The sequence below is a fragment of the Ruditapes philippinarum genome, unplaced genomic scaffold (genome assembly GCF_026571515.1).
Source record: "Ruditapes philippinarum isolate M1 unplaced genomic scaffold, ASM2657151v2 ctg206_1_1_1_1, whole genome shotgun sequence".
Lineage (NCBI taxonomy): Eukaryota > Metazoa > Mollusca > Bivalvia > Venerida > Veneridae > Ruditapes > Ruditapes philippinarum.
In genome coordinates, this window is record NW_026860974.1 from 82572 (window position 1) to 109066 (window position 26495).

Consider the following 26495-nt stretch of genomic DNA (forward strand, 5'->3'; position numbering starts at 1 on the left):
AAAGTAAATAAATGTCCGTGTGATGAGATATGATATTGACATCAATTGTCCTCAAATGATGACCATAAATTAGTGTTTGGCTGATAACTTCTATGACCATGTATGGCTTTAATTAGATACCAATTAGTCAAACTCTATAATGTCAGATTGTAAACTAAAGATAATTATATAGGTAAAGGATTCATGTTAAAGACTAGAGGTTTAGGTGTTATTAAGCTGTGATCTGGTCTAAACATCGGAGATTGTTATATGATGTACTGACCAGAAAATTTGATGATTATGCTGTAAAGATTCTATGCTGTTATATCATTTTTTAAAGTTTTTTAAAAGTTAAATGACTAGAACTTTATTAGATACATTTATGTGTGTGTGTGCACAAATTACTACGTAAGAAAAAAGTAAAACTTCTCTGACTTTGGAAGCTAATGTTCCAGTATTTTCCTTCCTGACTATCATTCTGTTTGCAGGTAATTAGTATTAACACATACCCTGATGAATTATTGGCATGTGACTTGTGTTCGGATTTTAATTCAGAAATACCCATTATCAGTTTATGGGATTGAAATAAGAACATGTAAATGCTTAAATAAAGAAGTCATTAGTATGTAGTGAATGCTTTATATGCCTTGTAATAAGCAAGTTAATTAGGTCCTCTGACTTTGGTGTGTAATATATTCCATTGTTACTGTGGCACATCTGTAAATCAATAAAATATTATGGTTAATGATTTTGATCCCCAGCCACTACTAGAAGTTGGTAGTGGTCACTATTATGTTTTGTGTTGGTGTGCTATAAAACAAAACCAAACAAAACAAACAAACTAAGTCACTCTTTTGTCAAGTGACAAACAGTATGATAAAAATACTGCCATATACTTGCCCTGAAATATGACAAAACAAACATATTGTTGATCTAGAAACTTGTTAATACAGGTACTACTGCAACTTTGTTATTAATTCTTCTTTATTTTCTTTTATTAATTGTTACAATTCTTTATTTTTGTTGTTTTTTTGCAAATGAATTTTTGATTTTGAAAGCAATTTCAAATAGTGAATTATGCACCTTTTTCCGTCCTAAATATAGGCCGCCTTAAACAGTAAACCTGTTCCAAATAAAAGTCAGAGTAGAATCTGCCCAAGAATCTGCCCTTAAGAAAGACAATAGACCACACAGAAAGTCAGATCTGTCCTAAAAGAGAAATTTACATGTCCTAAATAAAGGCCACTCAGAAAACATGTCCTGAATAAAGGCCACTCATAAAATATGTCCTGAATTAAGGCCACTCAGAAAACATGTCCTGAATTATTAAAAAGCCACTCAGAAAACCTGTCTAGAATAAAGGCCACTCAGAAAACACATCCAGAATAAAGGCCACTCAGATAATATGTCCTGAACAAAACAAATCAAAGAAAACTTGTCCTAATTAAATAAAGCAACAAACAGAAAACCTGTTATTTATAGCTATTATTTTACTTTCCAAGAGAAGTTACATTCTAGGACCAAAAAAATTAACAGGGAATTTATTTTGTACATGTATTGCATAATCTTAACAAACAAAATTGTTCTGATTGCTCATGATTAAAAACTGAAGACTTCTTAAATAGAGGTAACTAAAGCATACACACAGGAAGTGTTTGCACATAGTTATAAACCCAAAGAAAAATAATATTTACCAAGGGATTAGGATTAGTTTTCTTGGGTTAATTTTAGGTCAGGACAAATTCAGTGCAGTGTTAAATTTGTTTAATCACAATAAGAATTTTCAAGGTTGCCAAGGGAGGTAACTGGAGTCTGTAATTGGGACATAAATTACAACATAATCGATCACCTGCTAAGAAATTGATTAATTTCATTCTGGGAACTGTAATTTTGTTCCTTGTTTGATTAAATCTTAATATGGAGAAAGCAAAACAATTCTTCTAGTATCCAATGAGCAATGAGCCCACATGTGTGGACTGTGCGACTATGTGAATAAGAAGGCAATTCATTTAAAATATAAAAAAATACCATTTTACATTGAAGAAAACATGGATTGTTCTATTAAAAATGAGTGCAATGAATTTTACATAGGTCAATTTAATGGGTTAAACTAGGGAACAAAATAGCAATTTTAGAAAAATATGCATATATTTTTATATTGAAGAAAACAATCCTTGTATGTCTTTTTTTTTCATTATTTTATTTCCATTAAAAATTATGACAGCTTTTGCATCATGTTGCAATCTCCTGTTGACATAGTTACATGTAAATTTTTCATATCTTTCCAGGCATAAATGTTTGGCATTTTATCGTTTTATTAGTTGTCATAGAAAAGTTCCTTCAAATGTCTATTTTTATATAGAACATAAATACATGACAAGACAAGCTTTTTCATGACATATGGATTCTCTTATTGTCAACATTTTGTCACCTTAGTGCAGTTATAGGTTAATTTCTTGTATAATTTAAAAAGAGTTAACCTGTTATTGTTCTAAGGCAATGAAAATTTTGTAAAAATATCACTTTTTTTCAATCTATGAAAATAGAAATTGGAGTTTGAATATTTCCCTGATTTAACATTGTAGTGTCAAAGACTGAAACAGATTTTCTGTTCAAATGCCATTTTCTTCCTCACAAAGCATGACAACCTTTTATTTCATGACATCTTTTTATTAGCAGCATTTTGGATATACTGGTGATTTTGTTATTGTATACATATGTACATTTATTACATATTTATATGAATTGTTTATGTATATATACATTAGTTTATCATGGTCAAGTATTGTTCTATTATGAAATAAATCTTTATCATAAATGTTGAGTCTTGTCTTTCCTTTTGTTTATACAGGTAAGATGTATGTTATAGTTTATCATATGACCAAAGGCATGACTAAGTAAGTAGCCTCATTTACAGATCAAATGTTGTTTACAAGCTACACTATCATTGTCAACATCAACAATATTCAAGAAAAAGAACAACAAAAAATGAAACAAATCTAATGAATATTATAAACAACATGTTTACAGAAAATTTAAAATATATTTTGATTGATCTTATAATTATAGACATGTGTTTCTTATGAATTAAGATTTATTTTAAATTAAGATTTATTTCGTGAATTGCCTATTAAACGAATAAATTATCACTAAATTGAAAATTCCTAGCTAAATTTCATTTAACATTACATTTTTGGTAAATGTAAATCTTACAAAAATAACGAGTTTCGAAATATAAAAGAATTTTTGTACAAAATCATAAGTTTCATTTCTTGATCATGTATCCGATAATATTAAAACCCATTGATAAAATCTCACAAGTACTGGAATAGTTTTTTAAAATAGGTAATTGTAGTTGAAGCAGAAAAGTTATGTGTATTAATAATAATAATATCAGTTGAAATTCATCAATCAGCTCTTGTAACCATATTGGTTGCCCCAAATACTAATACATACATAACCATCACTGTTTATCTTGATGATAAATCTTACTTCAAAAATGTTGAAAGCAAAGAAAGAAAAAAAAGACTATGAAAAAGAAATGTATATCTATCTGTTTAGTAATACCAAACTTTAGAAGTATTCTATTACAAATACGTATAAATAAACAAAAGTTGTTTTGCAGTCTTTGATATTTGAATTTGTTTTCAAATATACATGGGTATCAATTATCAATACAAAGATCCTCCAATGTTTATGATGAAATTAAAATATTTTTACAAACTGCATGTTATGTAATCATTAACTTAGCTGTTTGTGCAATGATAACTGACACAACTTGCACACTCATATTCATTATATATTTAACATACTCATATAGGCATATTACAGCTATTTAATCGTAAACATTATTTATGCTATATTTATTGTATGCCTCACATCTCAGTTTTTCAATGTTTTCTATTTTAAATGGTGGCTTTAAATATTGATATTTAAAGATATTTGGAAAAATTATTATGGCACGTAACTGTATTGACAGAGTTGCTGCCCTTTAGTATTCTTCATTTAGTTGCTTTCTCACCGCCATCTTTGATGTGTTTTGATTGAAAAGGAGACAATTTGAGGGTATTTCTATACGAAAAACGTCCTAAATGTGACAGAATTTCAAGCTGGACAGGTTACCAGAGTATCTGCGAGATACCATGGATTGGTTCATGGGGTAAGTTTTGAAATAATGCTGCAAACTGAGATGGCTTCGTCGGTCGTGGATAAAATTCGTCTGCAATAATTCGAAGATTTTCAGACATCTGATTTTCATGGCTCATTGAAATATTTGTCTTAAATGTGTATATTTATTTTTTACAATAATGCACCAAACATTATCTATCACCTTTGACCCAGAGATTTTATCAGAACCGTCTTATGCAATGTCAGAATGTCTAAAACAAGAGTGAATGACATTGATCTTTGGGAATGTTGCATAAATTTGCCATAAAGATTATTCTTAGAAAGTTAAGATCTTATCAAATTAATTTCTTCTTTAAGATTTTATGCAATGCATACTTAGTAATGTTGTCAAATTTTATGATTTTTGACATCATTTTGTAAATCTTTAATTAGATCTATCCCCATGAAACTGTAGAAATGTATGTAATTTAATGTCTTATTAAAATTGAATTTGAAAGTTTTCTCACTTAGAATTAGAATTCCTTCAATATATTTCATGGAGTTTGATAAATATTGTTAATACATGAAGGAACAGACATATAAGAAAGAAAGTTAATCGTACATTTTTAATTAATTAATTGAATAATAGTATTAATGCAATTTGTTAATGAAACTGGGTAACATTCAGAATGACAATGTCTGAAATTCTAGGTTTGATCTTTAAAAAAATCAAGAGTTGATATTTAAAACAAAGCATAGAATTCTTTATGTGTCAACATCTCATGTATTTCATAGATTTATTAAAGTTATTTACAACAGCTACTGCTAAACTGTTTGACCCTTAGTTGTACTGGACAATGGTGATATAATTACATTCATGAGTCATTCCTATGTATGTACATTGTATCAATTCCTAAAGATAAGATAATCCATGATTTGACATTTCAAATAATGGTGCAATTAAATTACAATTATAATGTTTATCAAGTTTCAAGTTAGCAAGAACTGAGTTAAAAGCCAACAATGTTATTCAATAATGATATTTTATATGTGTGAAATTGTATTGCCCACTCTAGGAAGTAAAGAAAACTTTCGCACACTTGACAGGCCAGCTCAAGTTTTTTTCCTTTCTCGTAATAATATTGATTTTATTATTGTATTATATAACTCAATGAAATCAGGGCTCATCCGGAAGGGCGATTCAGGCGAAAACTTCGCCGTGTATATTTCCATTTCGCTCTCCCAATTGATCAAAGAGAAGTCAACATCGCCGATAAAATCTTAATTCCCAAAGAGTAATTACTCTGCGATGTAAAGAGCAGAGATTGTATCCGCCCATATGACGACTGCTAATTAACATTATCCAATCAGAGCGTCGCTTTATACTACCCGTCTACCTGTATGCAAAGCGATAGACCGCCTACTCTAATCAGTAAATAATGAGAGCATCGGCCCGAAACGTGTATAATTGTGTGACAGTTTTGCGAGTTTATTAATACGGGATTAGGCGATAATTATAGATTGTTTTTTCCCGATCATCTAAACACGTGCAAATCTTCCCTAATTGATTACACGTTTAACCCGAGTAAAGGCGATGTGCAATGGGTTTTTCACGGCTATCACAAAACTGTTAGTCAATTTAAAATAATCAATTTCATTAATGATCAGTGACTGGATTAAAAATTTTATCATATTTTGAATGATTTCAGTCCGTTAACATCAATTAAAAATTGTTATGTCGCTCACGTCATGGCTACGAAATGCCCAAAACTAACAGTAAAAGAAAGTTACTGATTCTGATACATCTACGAAAGCCAATTTTCAAAAATCTTACGATTGGTATATTGTAGACAATGAGAGTGTTTGGCATTGTTGTCTTTGTAGAAATGCCAAATTTGACACAGCTTACGCACTGGGCACGACATCCCGGAAAAACTACGAATCATGATCGGCATGCTACATATCGGTCATGTATATAACAACAAAATTTGTCAGGAAGAAGTGTTCTTATTGTTTCAATATAGATATGAGTTTTAATGTCATAAATATGACGCTCAGATTAAGATTTATCAATATTGTAAACATCAAAAAGCATTATTTATGAAGATATTTCGAGTTTAACATTTCATAAAAAAATAAAGGGAGGTAATTAGAAATTTATTTTCTATAATTTCTCAGTCAAATTTTTCAATAAAAAATGAATGTATATAATTTTAGTGATCAAATATAATGTGCACACATGTTTGCAGTACATATTTTACATATTCTTCCATGTTTGAAAATTGTTTTATAAGCATAATTATATGCAGATAAATGTGGCATTACAACATACAAGGTAGCTTTAACTACATACATACAACTTACAAGGTCTGTATTCAGAACAGAATATACAGATATTGTTAATCAATATCCAATGTAACTTTATATTCTATTAAAAGTGAGGAAAGTAATAATATAAAATTAGTTTATTCATCATGTTTTTTCTTACACATTATTATCAATTAATCTACATGAAAATACATAAACAAATATTTAGAGAAAGCTTATAAATAGCTGATAAATAGATTGTGTTTATATTATAGTTAAATACACATTGGGTTGTTTCCCTTCTCCCTATTTTACGCGAGGAAGTCACTTCTCCCTAAAATTTCCACCCAGGATGAGCCCTGATGAAATGCTTCTTATACATCTTATCACATAACTGGGTTGCAGCTAGCTTTTAAGCTAGATAATATTAAATAAGCATGCACATTGCTTTTTAAGAGCTGACTTGTGGCCAAAATTCAGCCCATTCAACTTTTCCAAATGTTTATATTTTTTTAAATGTCCCCTCCGCAGTTAAATTTCTCCTCTAAGTGCCCTACAACCACTTGTAAGTAAAAATAAGCACTTTAAAAATTAATGCATCATGATCTAAAATTGGCAGAACAGAAAATATTGCAATCAGATGTATTATAATGATGAGACTATATTATATATTTAATTATTTACCTGTCCAGTTGAAAAGATATTTGACCTATTCAAAACTTTTGTTGAAAAGTATTAGTCCATAAGCAGACTTTACAGATTGCTGGTGTATTGTTTACATTTGTATTAACCTGGACACTTGCAAATGCTATACAGTACCACAGAAAAGGTTACTTATATGAAATGAAAATTTGTGGATGGGTGTGCCTAGTCAAGTCATATTAGATTCACAAATTTAGGAGGCTAGTTGTTTATGATTGTTTTTTAAGTTAATATTTACCAATATTGACATATGAGTATCACCATCTTGATAAATAAGTATCTTAATTTTAGAACCACCTGTTACTTTTTAACTTTAAAGGGAAACAGAAAACCTCATTAAATGATATGATTTCTGGCACTTTGAATCAATTGTACTACTTATGGTAAAAATGATAACACAAAGGTGTTCAATTGTATATATTATATCCTGATTAATGAAAAGATAGATGTTTATCTGTCAGGTAGATAAATGTTTCCGGCCTTTGAAAAAAACTGTTACTTTAGTTCGATACTGTTATAACTGTATATACAGAAAGATGCAGATGATCAAGTTATTCACATATTCAGGTGACAGAGTTTGTCATATGTAACTATCATAGATATATCTAAATTATTATTTATACTTGTTATAACAACCTTCTTTGTGTATTTGAAAGTCAGATATTATCTTATGTTATTAGACCACCAATAGTTAATATGTATAGGAACAATAAAAAGTTCAATAAAATGTTCAAAACAGTTTAGTTTTGTAATATGTCCCTTCAAATCTCATTTATTACAAAATTTTGCTTCAAGTTTGTAACACCTGAGGTTAGCCAAAATCATCTTTCCTGTTTCAGTGCTATATGACCATAGTTGTGTTGGTGGGCGGTAAAACCAAATTAAGCCTTTATATGAAATTGTTGTGTTCTAGAAAATTGATATTCAAATGACCTTTATAATATAATTTTATATTTAGCTGGTCTACGAAAGAAGTACATGTCTATATGATTCAATTGGAGAATCTGCCTTTTCTGCTTCTGTATTGTTTTGTTTTGTTCATTGAGATATTTCTCCACTTTGATCTTGTTATCTGCATCTTGAGAGCAGGTGGCCAGGTGCACACTTAATTTCTTGGTAGCCTGACAAAATGTCTATTATTGCTACATGCTATTGTCTGAATACATTACTTAACTATTTCACTTGAAATGTTCTGTTTTACTGGGACTGACATTCGTGTGAAATTGATTGGAAAATAGATTGTATTCTAATGCAGTATCATTGTTGATGCAATAAATGAAATATGTATGTATTGTAAGAGCAAGTGTAATGACGCATTGCAAAAAGTGGAAAAAAATTAATTCATAATTTTATTTTATGTAAAGCTGATGTTATGTAAAAAATTTTGTGCCCCAGTTGTAAGACAAATAGCTGCAATTTTTATGAAAATAGCCTTTTATTTGTTTTGTGGTTTCATATGAAATATAGACCACGTTTACTGATTGTGTACCTGGGTATAGCATTTTACTAAGTTGAGTGATGGTCTTTAGACTAATAGTGCTTGCATCTCAGCTAAGGGTCATTTACAGTGGACTTTTTCCCTACCCATAGTTTAATGGGAACCAGAAACATTGAATAATTTAATATATAGTCTAAATGTAGATTAGAATTTATTCACAATTAAAAGTTTACCTTGTTTGAAATTATGACATGAATTTTCCACATATGACATCTACTTACCACCATTCCCTTAATATTTCAAACAGTAAAAAATAATTTGTTTCTGTAATACTGAAAAAAAATCATTAACGTCATAATTCTGTTTCTCTGTTTATATATTTTTTAACTCTGATGATGTGAAACCAACTTGTTTGTTTCTCAAATTTCTCTTATCTTATCAAATCTTATCATAATGTTTCTAACAATTGATAATTAACTAAGATAAGAATCACTCTAGATTCTATAATATTAAGAATAATCAACTAGGACAGATGACTTTATAATTATACTGAGATATATAAACTTGAATATCAGCTCTGTTTGAAGAAAAACATACTAATTTTTATATTGCAGTATATGTGTTATCCTGTTCAACAGCTTGCCTGCATGTAACGTGTCCACAATCAATATTTAAAGAGTGTTTGTTTCCTGTATATGTATATATATCATTACTTTATCTTTACATCAATATTTCTCTTAGTGCAGGCTGATCTTTGTTGTTCGAAGATAATTTTTGCATGGTCAGCAATTTTTATCAAAGGGTATCTTTTAAGGAAAGCTCACAAATAAAGTTCCTGTTGGATCCCTGTTAAATTTTGTTTTATGTAATTTAAACATTAAGTTTATCAGCAAAATTTTTAAACTAATTTTTTGTTCATAATTTTTTTAGATTTTTGGACCTAATTCTATGCCTACTGCTGGCTAATTGAATTAAATGTTCAACTCATTGTACTCCAAGTGGAAATAATGAGTTATTTTATTAATGGGAAATATCTCTGCATTTACATATATATGCAGAAACATTTGGACCAGGCCAAATTTCTGTGTGAAATCAATTGAGTATAATGGTCATTTGAATTTCACCCTTGAATCAGAAATCATGTTTGATTAGTAGTTGATTACTCCCCAAGAAATGGGTATATAATTACTGAAAGCAAGTAACATGGACCAGTGGGCAGAGATATGAACAAAAAAACAGAACTGTGTTAAAATTGTCGTAAAGAACAAACAAACCAATATCAAAATACTAACTTGAGCCTTTAAATCATCTTAAACAGTGTCAACTAGCTCAGCAAGCCATTCCAGCTAGATGCTGATTTTCTTGTACTGATGTTGACTATAGCATCATATCTACTTAATAAATAGTGTAAAACATGATTTCTTTTAATAGATTGTTGTTATTTTCTGTAGTGCTGATGTTAGATCTATCCCAAACTGTTTAACACTTGCAGGAATGGATTATTGGTGGTACTTTTCGTCCTGTAGTTTTCCTTATGTTATTCAATCTGAAATCAATAGACTCTTGTTAGATATGAATGGAGCTTTCTTTGATGTTTTGGTTCATTTATCAATAGAAATTCTTGTTTATTTTGTCATGAATTTTATACCGATAGTTGTAACATTATCCATATAGATCTAGTCTGCAAAAATCAATATTTCAGGAAATTTGATGTAATTTAAAGCTTTTGTTATTTTCATTTTAATTAAAGTGATTTTTAGAATTGAAGCAATAGAAGGGACTTTGCATTCTTTCATGAAAAATATGGTACAGAGGGGCACCTTAGGTCTTCCTTCACCAATAAAGCTAGAAAGTCGCTAAATGACTTTAACTGTGTCTGTGCGACTTAAGACTTAACCTCCTTAAAAAGTATGTTATTTTCAATGTTAAATGTTGAATTCTGGTAGGCCAGTACTTTCGTATGGATGGTAGCTTGCACTTACCACAGAGTCTGACTTATTTACAACTTTGTTATGTTTGGAGACCTCAAGGGTTTCTAAAACCATTTAGATAATTCTTTACACAAACATACAGGTTTTTGTCAAGATAACTGTCAATATTACACAATAGAAATTGTAAAAACAAGGATAACAATAATAATTTAAAGTCCTTCATTTGATACTAACTGAGCTATGATTAAAGAAGAAACTTAGAAACTTATTATTCTGGTTTGCAAGCTTTTAACTGTCACATATTTTAGAGGTACCAGATTCTAGCATGAATGTGTAGTGCAGCCTTGTGAGTGAGGAGAGCCTGTATCTCATCTATGTACTATTTGGATACTTACATTTTATCACTATTATTTTGCAATATCTTATAGTAACACTGGTCAGTTTGAAACTGAAATCAGGACAAATCTGTTATGTCACTGCAATATGGTTAAGGTTAAACTGTCAACATGTAGAGTCTTAAATAAAGTCATGACTTTTCTAGATGATCCTAGGTATGGTGTATGTCACTTTTATAGCGGATGTGTAATTGAACAATAGAACAGGAGAAAGTTCATTGACCGTGACCTTTGGTATCAGTATAATCATTTCAAGGACAACCTATTCTTAAATGTATGTCCTCTGTCTTTAATGCAGACCTGTCACAGGTTCTGTTTTTTGCGTCAAGTAAAATGTTTTTGTTGACTTTAATTCTAATGTCTATGTCTGTTGTTTGCTTTTTCAGCATTTTTTATTGCTTAAGTTAAAAGCCAGTTAACAGTATTTCAGCCTACAGACAGGCAGTTACCTAAATATAGTCATTTCTGGATTCTATAAATAGTATCTCTGTGGCAGTTTCTAAAATATATCTTGGCAATAAATTGTTAAAGAAAATTTCAATGTTCAAACAGTTGCAAAGCTTGTTCAAAAAGCATATAAATTTTGCTTTGTTTTACATTACAATAGGAAACATTATTTAAATTAACATATATATTAATTATTTTGTTCAGAATCTTTGTATGATAATGATGTTTCTAGCCTTGATATTTTACTATTATTAGTAATAGTATTTGACACAGATGTTTTCATGTATAGTCAGCAAAGGTTTTATTCTATTTTCTTTGTTCAAAAAATTGCTGACAGTTGTACTATTTTTCTGCTTATAATGTAAGTTTGTACATGACAGAATACACTATTAAATTATGGTTATTTATTTCTGGTTACAGTGAGTCACATAGCAATTAGAGAGAGGATGCTGGTTAGTTTATGGCGGTTATTAATTAATTAAGTGTATTAAGATAGAATGTCATTATTCACAGGTATAAGTGACATATAACATGTTTGGCCTGTATGTTTATGGGGCAAGTTACATGCATTGTCATGCTTGTGAACAAGCAACATCCCGCTACAATCAATGTTTACTGTGACAGCTGATTGATTCATGTATATTTTTGTTGGTTAACTTTTTGCTTTATGTATCAATTAAGCAAAAGGCTTTATTGTTTGACTGTTTTATTGGCTTTCATTGCACACTTGTTAAGTCGTTTTGTTAGTTTGAGTATTTCGAAGAATAGGTAGAGCAATTGTACTCATCGAGGTGTCAGCGTTGCCATCACGCTATTGTTTATTTTTTGCTTGCAAGTTGGTTTTTCCAAAACTTCTAAAGGGAAAGGGTTGAAACTTCACACACTTGTTCTCTATGATTATCTAAAACGATGGGCACAGGTCCAATAACTCTGAGTTAAGTTCTTTAAAGAGTTATTCCCCCTTTACTTACTGTTGAGCACTGAGAATAGTTGAGCACACTGTCTTATGGACAGCTCTTGTTTCATTATATCCTATGAAATGTTTGTATCTTTATGAAACATTCATAGAAAATTAAATGTTTGTACCATTTCTATAATACATTCTGCAAGTTTGAACCTCTTGATAAATGAGTTCAATGAAAACAAACGCTTTTCTTTAGCTTTCGACATTTTGTCTTCTTCAGAAAAAAACTGACGTTTATAAAATAACAAATGACGCAACGTCAATTTATCTATACGCTAAACGGTACATGATGTTAGGTACAATTTCTTGAAAAACTTTTATGAAAGTTGAAATGAGCTAACTCCTCATAGCAATTGATTTCATAACTTTTGTTTTACTGTATAAAGATATATCTTGTGAAATATTTTTTATAAAATTTGTTAGCAGTGAAATTATACTGTTTCCATTAACTTGTGGTCAGTTGGTCTATCCTTCAGAGTTGTTCATGTAACATAGAATGTCTTTTGTTATTTAACACATATAAATATTGCATATAAACAGAATAAAATGTTCTGGAATAAATTTATGATGCTGCTATTTTAAGCAGGGTAAATTACCCGTGTAGCGCGTACATCACTTGCTCTAAAAGAAAAAAAACAAGCACACTTCTTTCATATAGCTATTTTGCAACCGTTCTTTTTTCAAAATTCAAACAATATTTTTTTGAAGCTGATGTAAAGCTTACATTTGTACACTTCAAATTATTTCTTTAGTTATAATGACATTTTTTCAAAGTTTAAATTATGTATGAGTTTTATAACCATTGAATAATAGTAAAGTCTAAAGTTGTGACCTCTACATTGTAATTGAAAGTTAGTATGTAAAATAGCATTCTTTTGACATTTTTTTTTTTTTTTTGTGAATTTTGTTTTTGAAATCTTTCTAGGTGGGCTTTAAATCACTTAATGTCACAAGTCTTCTTTGTATAGATGTTAATATGTGTAACTTTATACTGGTGCTGGGATGTTGAGAGATAAATGTGTTTGTAATATACAACATAATTACAGGTATCTTATGGTTGTTTGTTCAGAGAAACCTATCAATTATTTACTCTTTACACCTTGATTTAACACAAACTGTGAATAAGATTAACTTTGCTATGTCAGAGGTACCGTGTCAGGTGACCAGGCTCTATACTGTTGGCTGAAATCTCTGAAGTTAACAATGTATCATAAGCAGTTTTAATATGGACTGTTCTAATATCAACACTTGCGAATCCCTTCCACAAGTTTATAGCTGGGTTATATTAAAACTGGGTGTCCAAAACTGGCACACTTAAGGTGTGGTGTTGTTAAGTTATTTTCAAATATATCACTGGAAAGATTTATAATTAAAGTAATAAAAATGATACTGTTTATCTATGTAAAGTGCAATAAAAGACAGAGTATTTTGTGCTATAAAAGATGGAAAAATATTCTGTGCTATTGCCCTATGATGCTGTGTTTGGGCCTTCACGTATTTCCTATACAGCAGGACATAAGGACAGGTCAGGAAGATCAAAGATGCAAGAGCACAGCTTTTTAGGAAGATTACTGACAAATGTTTCCAGTCTGCCATGTTGGACAAAAATAATACAGATTATAATTATGATAGATTAGAAGATTGTTCAGCACATTCATATTGGATTTTTCGAGTCACTTTAATATTTAGCTTGACAAAAAACAGTTTAACACTGTGATTATCTAACATGATGGATACAGGTCCCATAACTCTCAGTTAAATTGTTATGCCCCTTTTCTTACTGTCAAGCTTTGAGGATAATTGAGTGTGCTTCTTGTTTTTAACTCTTTATTGTATCAACACTTGGTTTTAACTTGAAAGCTTAATACTGCCTTGACTGAGAAAGAGTGAATAATGTGTAGAAATAATAAGTAAAATATAAATAAATCCTTCCCACATTCACTAAAAAACATGTATGACCTAACTGCGTATTTTCTTTTTCAAATTCATTCAATTTGTTATTTAGTTTCACGGTGACATGTTGTTTTTTGGGTTTTTTTTACAAAAATTCATAACAACATTCTCGTACTTACAAAACATCCAATCAAAAGTCATTGTTTATATGTTTTACTTTTTTTTATGTAAAAGTGACGAAAAAAGACTGCAAATCTTTCCATAATGTTTCATCATGATTGTAAACTTTATCACACACAAAAAAAGAGTGTCAATTTTTTTAGCTCACCTGAGCACAATGTGAGGTTTTTTTTACTACATTCACCTGTCAAGTTGTTGATTGTGTGATAAGTTGTTAAAAAAATTTATTTGTGGTCTGATTAACAATCTCATTAAAATCATATCCTAACTGTCGCTTCACTACCCTACGCTCGTAGGATCTGAGTACATCGCATTTGGTGTCGCCTCAATTTGACCTTTTGATTAGCCAATCAAATTATTGGCTTCAAAATGCTTAGGTGTAAGTTCGTGCATCTCCGTCATAAAACAGTCACCATCGGAAATTTCAATGTAAACGGTTATCACAAAAGTAATCCGAATCCGATTTATATTGGCAGCCCCCACAAGCATAGGCGATACGGTGTCAAAAACACCAAAAAAAATCCATTCCTTGGATGACCGTTGCTGTTTCTGTGGAATGTCATTCTTGGAAATTATTCTTACTGGAAGTGGTAGGAAAAATGTCCAAAAGTTACGTAGCGAAGAGTAACGGAGCGAAAACGATGATCTGATTTTAATGAGATTGGTCTGATTAACAAATCGGCCTCTAAAGCTAAATATTGAAATAAGCTTTATAAATACAGCATCTTCTACAGATTTTTCATGAAACTGTACAGGAATTATGATTATACAGGTGGTTCTCCTCCTCAACCAAAATTGCGAAAATTGTTATTGTCTAACAAACTTTTACCCCCAAAATGCTAAAAACATGACAGTCTGCAAAACAAGATGGCTGCCTGAGAGCTAAATATTGAATAGAAACTTAAATGACCTCTCCTCTTCAGTGTCATGGCAGATTTTTATCAAAATTTATGATAGGTGTGACATAATAATAAAGTATTTCGCATGTAAAATATTTCCTGAGGTGAGTGATTTAGGGCCATCATGTCCTCTAAATGTTTAAAATATACCTGTGAATATATGTTTACTTTCCATATAAAGTTCATGTTATATGTACTTGTCAATGCATATTTTATGAAGTTTTTCAATTTATTGATTAAGCTTCATTAACTTTTTAGATGGGAGTCAAATTTCAAATTAATGAATAAACAAAACATACACTCACCTATTGATTTAATATAACCATTCCTTAAAGAAACAATTTTTTTATAACCATATTGCAATATCTATATGATAGATTTAAGTAAGAACCATATCAATATGAATGTGTTAGAACCATAGCAATATCAATTGGTTAGGCCCATAACAAAGTAAATATGCTAAAACCATGTGAAATGTCAATATATGAGAATGATAGCAATATCATTATGCTAAAATCAAAGCAGTATGACATGTGTAAGAATCATAGCATTATCAATTGGTTAGGCCCTTAACAAAGTCAATATGCTAAAACCATGTGAAATGTCAATATATGAGAACGATAGCAATATCATTATGCTAAAATCAAAGCAGTATGACATGTGTAAGAGTCATAGCAATATCAATTGGTTAGGCCCATAACAAAGTAAATATGCTAAAACCATGTGAAATGTCAATATATGAGAACGATAGCAATATCATTATGCTAAAATCAAAGCAGTATGACATGTGTAAGAGTCATAGCAATATCAATTGGTTTAATAGGCCCATAACAAAGTAAATATGCTAAAACCATGTGAAATGTCAATATATGAGAACGATAGCAATATCATTATGCTAAAATCAAAGCAGTATGACATGTGTAAGAGTCATAGCAATATCAATTGGTTAGGCCCTTAACAAAGTCAATATGCTAAAACCATGTGAAATGTCAATATATGAGAACGATAGCAATATCATTATGCTAAAATCAAAGCAGTATGACATGTGTAAGAATCATAGCATTATCAATGGTTAGGCCCTTAACAAAGTCAATATGCTAAAACCAAATGAAATGTCAATATATGAGAATGATAGCAATATCAGTATGTTAGAATCATAACAGTATCATGTATTAAAACTATAGCAATATCAATGGCCTAGACCCATAACAAGATATGAATATACTAGAACCATAATTATGAAATGTCAATATGTAAGAACCATAGAATATCAAGGGTTGGATTCTTAGCAATATCTGCAGTGAGTTTGAACTATAGCAATATCTTAAACTATTCATCTGATTTCAATGAAACTAAAATAACTTGCCATGTTGATTTTGCAAAATAATGCTTTGATACTGTTAAAACATTTTGATGGAGTTATGGCCCTTTTAAGCTCTTCATTGCACACGTTCACAGTTGAAATACAAAAGGTGAGTTCAACTTAAGCTATTCCTTGTTACATAGAGAAGTAACATGAATTTTGGAAAAATGATAAGGGTAAACTGAAAAAGTGATACTGAAACATTACCAGTTCAAAATATGTTTTTAGAAATTTGTCTGAACAACTCTTCAGGACTGATAACCCGGCAACAAACCATTAAATTTTAAAGTAGACATGGTATAAGAGAAAGTCATTATTTGTGTTAAGAGTACTTGAATGCTGGGCTCCAGATCAAGCTAATAAAATGGTTAAAGTAAATTTATTGTATCATTTTAACACAGAGGTCACAAAACTTTCCCACTAAACAAACAAAAGATGCCACATTTATGGGTTAAACAAAAGCAATATCATGGCTTAATTTATGAGATTATTTTGATATAAATATCACATTAATACCCCACCTTTTGTCTTTGCTAAATATTGTACTTGAGCAGTGTATGTGTTATATTGAATATATAGTTTGTTGTCAAGATATATGACTAAATTCATGTGTTAATGAAGTCAATACAGGTATTGAATTCTGTAATGAAGTTTGGGACCAGATGTGATTGTATATGTACAGTATAAGTAAAGGTATATAGACAAAATTGATATAACTAGAAAGTCTTTTATATTTACCGTGAGTGACATCTGGAGACAATGTGAGAATAAGGGAAAAATATTCACCATAGCACTTTTAATTGTCGAATATTGACAGACATAGGGAAGAGCATTACCTGAAGGATTTGCCAAATGCTTTCAATTCAAAATATTTTGCTTGAAAATTTGTGAAGGTGTACCTGCAGACTTCAAAGATGAAATAAATGTTCTAGTTTATGTAAGGGAGATAATGCAGTTCAAGGGAGACAATTAAAACAATGAGACCAGGCAAATTAATGGATGAACAATGTGGAGTATTCATGATCACACTGAGGAGATTTCTGTAAGTTTTTACAAATCTTTGACTTAAATTATCTTGCTTGTTATAATATCCTTGGCAGCGGGAACATTATTCTGACCATTTAATTAATAAATGCCTGTAATGGACAAGCCCCTGTATCATCACGTTAATGCAATAATTGGTTAACTCCAATTAGATTTAAAAGGACTTCACCCAGTATTGCGCTAAGATGATGGTAACAAAAATTGGAGCTTGAGAACTATAGATTTAAAAACACTAAGAGAAATTTAAATTACTAAGAGAAAAGAGCAAATAGTATTGTCACAGAAATGCATGCTGATCTGACACTTTACTGTCACTAAAATTACAAGTATAAAGTTTCATATCGTTCATTCAGTTGTTTTTTTCTTAGTGCATTATATTAATATAAGACACTATTAACAAGCCAAGAGTTTTTTTCCCCTTTATAGCATTTGTTATTCAGATATAAAGAATTGATTTCAATTTTCTTCATCTATACTACTATCAGATAGAATGGCCATATTTGGTATAATTTTACAGTACACATGCACTTAGTTTTAAGATCCTAGAATATTCAGTCTATTCTCAACCCTAGACTTCCTCGTGAAATTAGAAATATATTACTGATGCTTTGTTTCTGACTGTTTCTCAGTATTAGAATTTATTATTCATTGATTGAAAAGGGAATGTTATATTAGTGTTTTATGAATAATTGCTACACAGTGGCATGAAAGTACAAGGTGCAATGCATACTTAAAGAAACAATTTTAATATTAAGATTATAAATATATACATTTTATTGGCAATTATGTCATCAGGTACTCTTGAGGGAACCATTGTGTCATAAATGACATAACTTAGAAACCAATGTAATATCCTTTTATAATGAAAAGGCAACACTTCATAATTATGATGCTATTGTTATTTTCTTCTAAAAATTAAACTTGTAAAAAAAGACTTTTTGAAAAAGTTTTTGTTTGAATATGTTTATTGTTGTTTTGTTTGTAAAGAAAAGTTAAGAGATGGTGGGAAGACACATGGTTTTGAAAAGAGTTATGATGCAGAGTTTTGATCTAAAACGAAATAAAAGCCTGCAAAAAATGTTTACTGTAAACAAGTGATCAAAGATGTTATTATTTCACTTTCACATTCATTATAAAAGGTGTTTGCTTTAATATCAAATAAGTTTGATTTTTATTTCGATTTCAAGAATTTCTATGTAACTAAAATGAACATCTGTGTAAATATCACAGCTGAGTGATAAAATCAGTGGTAATCTGAAGGATGTAAATTTGTTTACTTCATTTATAAATTAAATTTCTTCAAAGGATGATGTAGTAAGATTTGTTATGTTATTTTTACCTTGTATTGTAAAATATGAAGATACAAAAATTAAAATAACACTCAGTTCAATGAACTGCTTGCCAATGTTTCTAGTTTTGTTTAAATTGATCAGTAAGTAAAATTTGTGTGATTAATGTTTAATTTTACCTATGGATATATACTTTAAAGTATTACAATGACTTTTGGAAACTGCGGCAGTTATTCATTTTTGCTTGCATGGTCCTAAGAACAAGTATCTTAATCCATATGCACAACAACATAGTTTGGTGGCATTAAAATTATTCAGAACAAAATTTACAAAAAATATGAACAAATTTTGTGACAATGGCAACCTTAATAAGCCTTTTGACTCAATACTTTTAAAATTGAAATATCTGAAAAATTGAAAAATTATTGCTATTGCAATATCTTAAATTTGATTTTATGACCTAGATTGATACCACCTTTATGTTGTATTGTGCAAAATTTTAAGGCAGGGGTGGGGGGTTCAGTCTGCAAAACTGGGAGGGGGAGGCTGGGCACCTACACTTTTTAAGGTCATGGCCTTGTTTTCAGCTTTACCAGTGAAGGAAGATCCCAGGCCTCCCACCATGCATTATTATAAACCCACAGCAGCTGCTGTGAGCAGCAATTGATTTTAAAGTCAATGACCTTTTACCACTCAGCAAGAGATGACCGAAAGATCTATTTAAGTTCCTTTATTGTGAGCATTTATTAAGAAACCAATAATAAACTTAAGATGAAAGATACTTGTACATTAGTAGAAAATTGATGTTTTGTCACAATTTTTGCCCTTCATAGGTTATGTTTTATTGTATTTAAAAATTCTATATATAGAAATAGATGGCATGATGTTGATACTACAATGTATTAGATCAATTGATTGTTGACATAAAAGAGTTGATGAAATATGGCCAGGTTTTAATTCTGCAACAGGTAAATATTCTATGCCTGATAGTCAAATGTTTGAACTATTTTAATTTGTTTGCTTTTCTACAAGTGCATGCTTATTGTATTGCAAACCCTTGTTGGGAATCGTGACTAAAAATGTACTTAAACCACACCGTACAGCTAATTGCTAAAAGACACGCAATTGAAATGTGACAGGTGGATTGAAACTAAACTAACAATGTATTTAAAACAATAGGAGATAATTCGTTCACGCTTTTACACCTTTAAATGCGGAACTGCCAGGAAGGAAATTTATAAATTGGCCTGTTATTAAATGATATCAGTCTATAGGAAAAGATAAAGTTGTCTTTAATTGATCAATATTATCCGAGCTACCAAGCATTATTGCTTCAATGCTCTGGCTGTTTTTTTCTTTTTTTCTTTTTTTATTCTGCATTGATTGGCATACTGCTTAATGCACACTCAGCATAACATTTGATTGTTCTCCGCGGGCTTGTCTGAGATGGCCTGTCTCTGTTAACCAATTTATATTGTTTTGTTGTTGACGTTTTCTCCAATTCTGTCTTAATGTATGTATTTTATGAGGACTAATGCAGTACAAACTGCATGTAATCATAATGTATTGAACTTTCAAGACTCAGTATCAGATGATTGTAAAAACATAATAACTACATATTATGTAAAGTGTGAAATATTAATGTTTTATATTTTGTGTTAATGGTCTGCATCTATATTGGCTTCTTATGTCTTGTCTTTTGCCTTATTAGTTTCTGTAATTCTAGAAAAAATGATGGAGCATGTATTCACCTGTTTTCACACTTATCTGTTATTATATCTCACTGTCATTTTATGATCAATATCTCAAGATATTTGGTATGATTGCTACCTTACATGGAGCTCTCTCTCTTTCTGGTTAGGGTTTGAAGTCCAAAGATTCATTCATTCATAGGTTATTGGCAATATTTCAGATATAAGATAATCATATATAGTTACCTTGTATGGACATATTCTCTTTATTGGAGTTAGAGGACAAGTCATTGAGGTCAAGGTCATGGAGGCTAAATATGAAGCATCCAATGAAAAATTTTTAGATATATTTTCAATATATTGTCCTGTTTTGTCTTGAAAAAAATTGTCTATTGTAAATATTAAGCGTATATATAGATCAAGTACAATAATTATTATGTTCAATCTCCATGCTGAAAGGCAAGGCTTTGACTTTACTTGTAGACTCTTAAATATATCATACAACTTTTCAACATCCAACATTCCCTGAACGCAAAATGTTGCTGCCAATTACATTTCAATGACGCCTAGGGAACAGCAAACCTTCTGTATTAAAGGTAACTTCTGTAACCTAAGTAAAATGATGCGCTCTGATTGGATAATATTGCTCTCCTTTGACATTGCCTTGACCTATTGAACCAATGACTTCAAAATTGAATATTCAGTGAAGCATTGCAATACTTATACGAGGGTCATTTCAATATATAAATCAACTTATCTTATAATTTCCAAAGTAAACAAACGACCACTTTCAAATTTGTCATGTAGATACTTTAATTCAAATGCAACTAGCGTGAATTGTCACAGGACGTCCTGTTAAATGACATCATCATAACAAGGTGAAATATGACATCTCTTAGCTGTCAATTAGCCGCAGTAACGTCTCAGAATCAGCAGAGCTACATCAAAATTGAATGCCAACATAATAAAAAGGTAAAAGGAATATCTAATGCTTTACAAGAAGCTTGCGGCACAATCTGCTGTATCAAGTGTCAAGTTACAAGATTGGTCAGGGTGTGCGTTAAAGATGCCCACCGAGCAGGTAGAAGTGTGATGACTTCAGACGATTATCACACTGAACAGTTTAAAGTTTGTTATAATCTGTTGGAAGAATTACATGCAAAGAAATGGCTCATGAGTAAAAGTATATTGATAAAGCATAATTATATTAATGTGTACAATAATACATAAGTGTAAGGTTCACTTACAGAACCACAACATTTAGAAACATGCAGTGAAAATTAAATGCTGTTAAAAAACTCCTAAATATGCAAGACCTCATCCAAGTATCTTTGTAAAGACAACTTTTGTTTTTAATTATTATGATAAAACAAAAAGAATGAATCATTTCCAGTTGTTATGTTCTGATTTTAGGATGTCACATGGGTTATTTCCTATGACAAACAACAGTCCATTGTTTGAACTGTAAACAATAATTTTGGGTTTACCATTGAATTAATATAGTATGTAACGATAGGTACATATTAATGACCTAATCAGCTAACAAACACAGTCATGACTTTTCTAATGTGACCTTAAGTCTTCATGGTATGTAATGTGATATCATAGTATACTTTGTGAAATGAATGAAGTTTATGAATTCTCATTGAAGAGGGATTGGGCAATTACAAATTGTGTCTGTTAAATTATGATCTGCCTTTATTTTTATCAATTTATGTTCTAATAGGGTATTGTATCAATTAAGGTTTTTTTACCAAATATATGAGAAAACATCACTCATTACTTAATTGTTGCCAATAATAGACTCAGCAATGCACCTTTTTCAGAATGTCTTTCTTGAATGCAGCTAACTTGTACTTTGCAAGCAAGAGATTTTCATGTGTTTAAAGAGTCATCCCTCAAAGTTTATTTCTCAAAACTTAATAAAAGTACTTAAGGGTCATACCTCAAATTAATTTATAACTTTAAACATTAGATGAGGCTTATCAGTAAAGCTGTTTTAATGCAGTTTTAAATTTTGATTAAATCAAAAGTTAACGGAAGTCAATATTGACTTTGTAAATGTTTAAGTGTTTTGACTTCCTGACTGCATGAGAGACATTTTATTGGTAAATCACTTGAGTTAAGTTTTTCAATTGTTTGATAAGGGTTTTAAATAAAACTGAATTTCTTGACATTTATCTCTTATTTTTAACCTCATGTAAAATAATTTGTTATGTCATTCTCGTATCTTTTTTTTATCGCTCATTGTAATGATTTGTAATCATTTTTACCTTGAATTTTTCAGAGAAAGTTATTCAGTGTGGTTGCCGAGTTGATTATTTTTATTTCTTAATAGATTCCTTCATACTTGGATATAACAACTGCTGAGAAAGACCTTTAGTTAGACTGAAATAAAGTTGACTTTGACTCATAAATGACCTTGACCTTGACATTGAAGAGCTAATTTTAAAAATTCCTTAATTTTGAAAATGCTTGCTTGGTTATTTAAAAATGCATTGTCTTGATTATTTGACATAACTTTAATAAGAAACTTTAAGGTTAAAACTGAATTTGACTCACATTTGACCTTGACATTCAAGGTTGAACTGTTGGATTTTGCTCAAATCATTCTAAGACAATAAGAAACTTATGACACAAGCAACATGTCGAGTAAATTAAGAATGACCTGGTCTGTAAAATGACCTTGACCATTAGATTATTGAATTTTGCTTTAATTGTGTTAATTCTGTCAATATTTACAATTTTGATTCTTACTAAGATAAAACAACACCTCTTCTTCTTTTATATTGTTGTGGTGATTAAAAAATATTGTTAATAAGTGGTTTCTAAAAATAGAAGCAGGCCTCTATCCCACTTGGCACCATTGTTGTGGTGTTGAAAATTAAAAGCCTTATGTTTTCTATATATAGAATTTAGTTACTTATTACCTAATGTTCTTAGTTTGCTCAGGAGTACTCTTTAATAGGGAAAAATCTAATCGTCAGGATGACACCACCCTTTGAATGCAAAGGGAAATAAAACACAAATGTTGAATGAATTTAAATCAACCAAATTTTTAATGAACTAAGTTTTTATTTACACTAAACTAAAAGTTACTTAAAACTAAACAAGTTGACAAAATGTACTTTAATAGAAAATATGATACTCAAAATAAACTAGTGAATAAAAGATTTAAAACACTTGAAAGTTGTTTAAACTGTAATTACTAAAATATGAAAAATAACCTTAATGATTCTGTGCTGTTTAACTTATAAATCTAAATAGTAGCAAGCCCTGTTTTAATCAGTATCAACAAAAAATAAAGATCTAATAATTCAAAATGGCTGCCACTTAAAACAAAGAAAAGATATTAATTAATCTTAATTAATTCTGTAAAAATATAATTTCTTAAATTACTTACAAATTTATCAAAAATATTTCAGTGAATTTAGAAAATCTCTAAGGTTTACTTATGTGCCAAAGTGCCTAAAATAAATTAAATAATTAATTAATTAGCCTTAGAGAGCTTTTAGAGATCTTACTTTTCCAAAAATTAGCAGCAGAATGACAAAATTGTTTGAGATGCTTGTATAAATGGACTTCTGAATCCTAGAGGGAGCTAGCATCTACCTACAGGTGGCACTGTATGTAACAACTTATCTGATTGGTCAAATTACAGCCAACCAGAATTTACTTAACAAATGCTCTAGGCTTATCAGTTCTTTACATAACTAGTCTAAAAATAGATTATGATTCATGGAAAAGTTTAACATGAAACAATATTGACATTTTCTATAAAAGATGATAATAATGACTAAGTAATACAAAGTAATCAAAATACTAATAAGAAACTAAACATATTTACAAACATATATAATGCTAAATCAGTAACTTGTATCTCACTTTAAAGTTTAAGGATAATATAAGTAAAAGTAGAACCATTCTCTATATGTTGTATATAAAGAGTCTTAGGCCATGCTAAGTTACTGTTAATGAGTGTATCAATAAGTTCTACAAACTATAATCAACATTAAACTAATGAATGATAAGAATGAAATGTCTGTAAAACAATACAATATTCAATATGATTAAACTTTAAAATAAACTTAAATCTCAGTTAAAGTTTAAACCCTTAATATTTCTTGAAAAATATGTATGAAGATTATATATGATTAACGTCTTTAGTAATATTATACAATATTATGTAATGATTATATAAGCTGTTGTAAGTGGAATCCAACTTTACAACAATACACCGGTTTTGGAAAAAGAAAAAATTTATTGTAATAAGCAATAAATTTTTTCCAAGATAAAACTTGAACTTAAACTGTATCATTAAGATACCTCAAAGAAATAGCATATTATCTTATCAAAAATGTTCATGTCAATATAATATATGGATGAAACTATAAAGTATAAAACAATAAACTAACAAATCTACTTAAAGAATGAATAAAGAACATATTTACAAAAATGTACAAGCATGCAGTTATGGTGAAATATTATTTATCTCATGTTACATGGAAATAGAAATACATGTGTATCTATGCATCATGTGAATATAAAAATGAGAAAATAATTATTAAAATGTCTTGTCCTGGAATTAAAAGAAGAATTATTACATTATTATAACATGATAACAATTTTACAAATGTTATTTCTTCTTTCTGTCATCATCGGGGTTTTCTAGTTTCGTCTTGTTTGGGGTTTCTTTTTTGTCATGTTCGGGGTTACTAGTGTGCTGACACAGCCACCTGAAATGTTCATACTGTGCCCAATGTCTTTGCACTAGATTTTGTCACAATTATGGGATTTGATACTTATGCGCGATAACAAGTTATGTTTAGTATAAGTGCATGATGGCACAACCACCTTAAATGTTCATTGCACCCAATGTCTTTGCACTATTATTTACATGTTGCGCGGTATCATCATTTTGTCTCTTAGATGCACGGTTTGGTAATTTATTTCTCAGATGCGTTATTGAATTCTTTTTTACTCAGATGCGCGATCTATGGATTTGTTTACTTTTGCGCGTTATTCATTTCACTTTTATCAACACTTACTTTACACTATTCTTCATCACTATTCATATAACACTTTATCACTTTTCATATAACACTTTATGTGAGTTTTCTTTATCACTTTTTATACGAAACACTTTCTAGAAAAGAACATCACCTTTTAATAGAATCAATACTGAATTTTACTTTTAATTTGTATAATGCCAAAAGTTTTAATAAAGAATCAGTTACACCACCATGTTAAAATACAATCATAAGAAATATGGCTATGACTGATGATTAACAATACTGTATCATTAATAAAGTAGCATCAAAATGGTTAACAATTATACCATAAGTAAAACAGGTCTTTCTCATAACAACAAAAATATAAGATATCCAACTTAAATCTTGTTATTCTAATGACATGTAAAAATACATATTAACTTTTAAATAAATCAAAGTTTCACACCACTGTGAAAAAATCACGAAAAGCATATGTGTTAGACCTAGCTGCGATGGAGCTATGCACATCTATGGTAAACAAACGCTTACTTTAGGATCATTACTTAAGTGAACAAAGAAATGTCTGTGAAACATATCACCAGACGCCTATAGATCTTAAATCCTATAGAAAATCTCTAAAACTCAAAAATTTGATGTTTCAAAACATCAAGCCCATAGAAACTTAAATTCTATGTAACGAGCACAAAAAACATTCACTAAGACACCTAAAGCAGCCTTACAAAACTCAAACAAGAAAAACTTGTACTTAACAAAAAAGTTAACAAATAATCACACAATATCAATTATTGTAACAAAAATCCAACTCAACATATCAATATCTTATATGTATACAAAATGTATTTTCTTTACATAAC

At 29.9% G+C, this 26495-nt stretch overlaps 1 protein-coding gene across 2 annotated transcripts in view; it reads left to right on the plus strand.

Annotated features, from left to right (window-relative positions):
- Positions 1-3979: 3979 nt before the first annotated feature.
- Positions 3980-26495, plus strand: part of LOC132714085 (MOB kinase activator 2-like) — a 55809-nt gene continuing 33293 nt past the window's right edge. Inside the window, exon 1 of one of the 2 annotated variants that reach the window (XM_060696832.1) lies at positions 3980-4138. In XM_060696832.1, the coding sequence (XP_060552815.1) occupies positions 4122-4138 (17 nt within the window). In that variant the 5' untranslated portion in view covers positions 3980-4121. Of the gene's footprint in view, positions 4139-17495; positions 17648-26495 lie in introns of those variants that run through there. The other variant, XM_060696829.1, reaches the window with a different exon arrangement.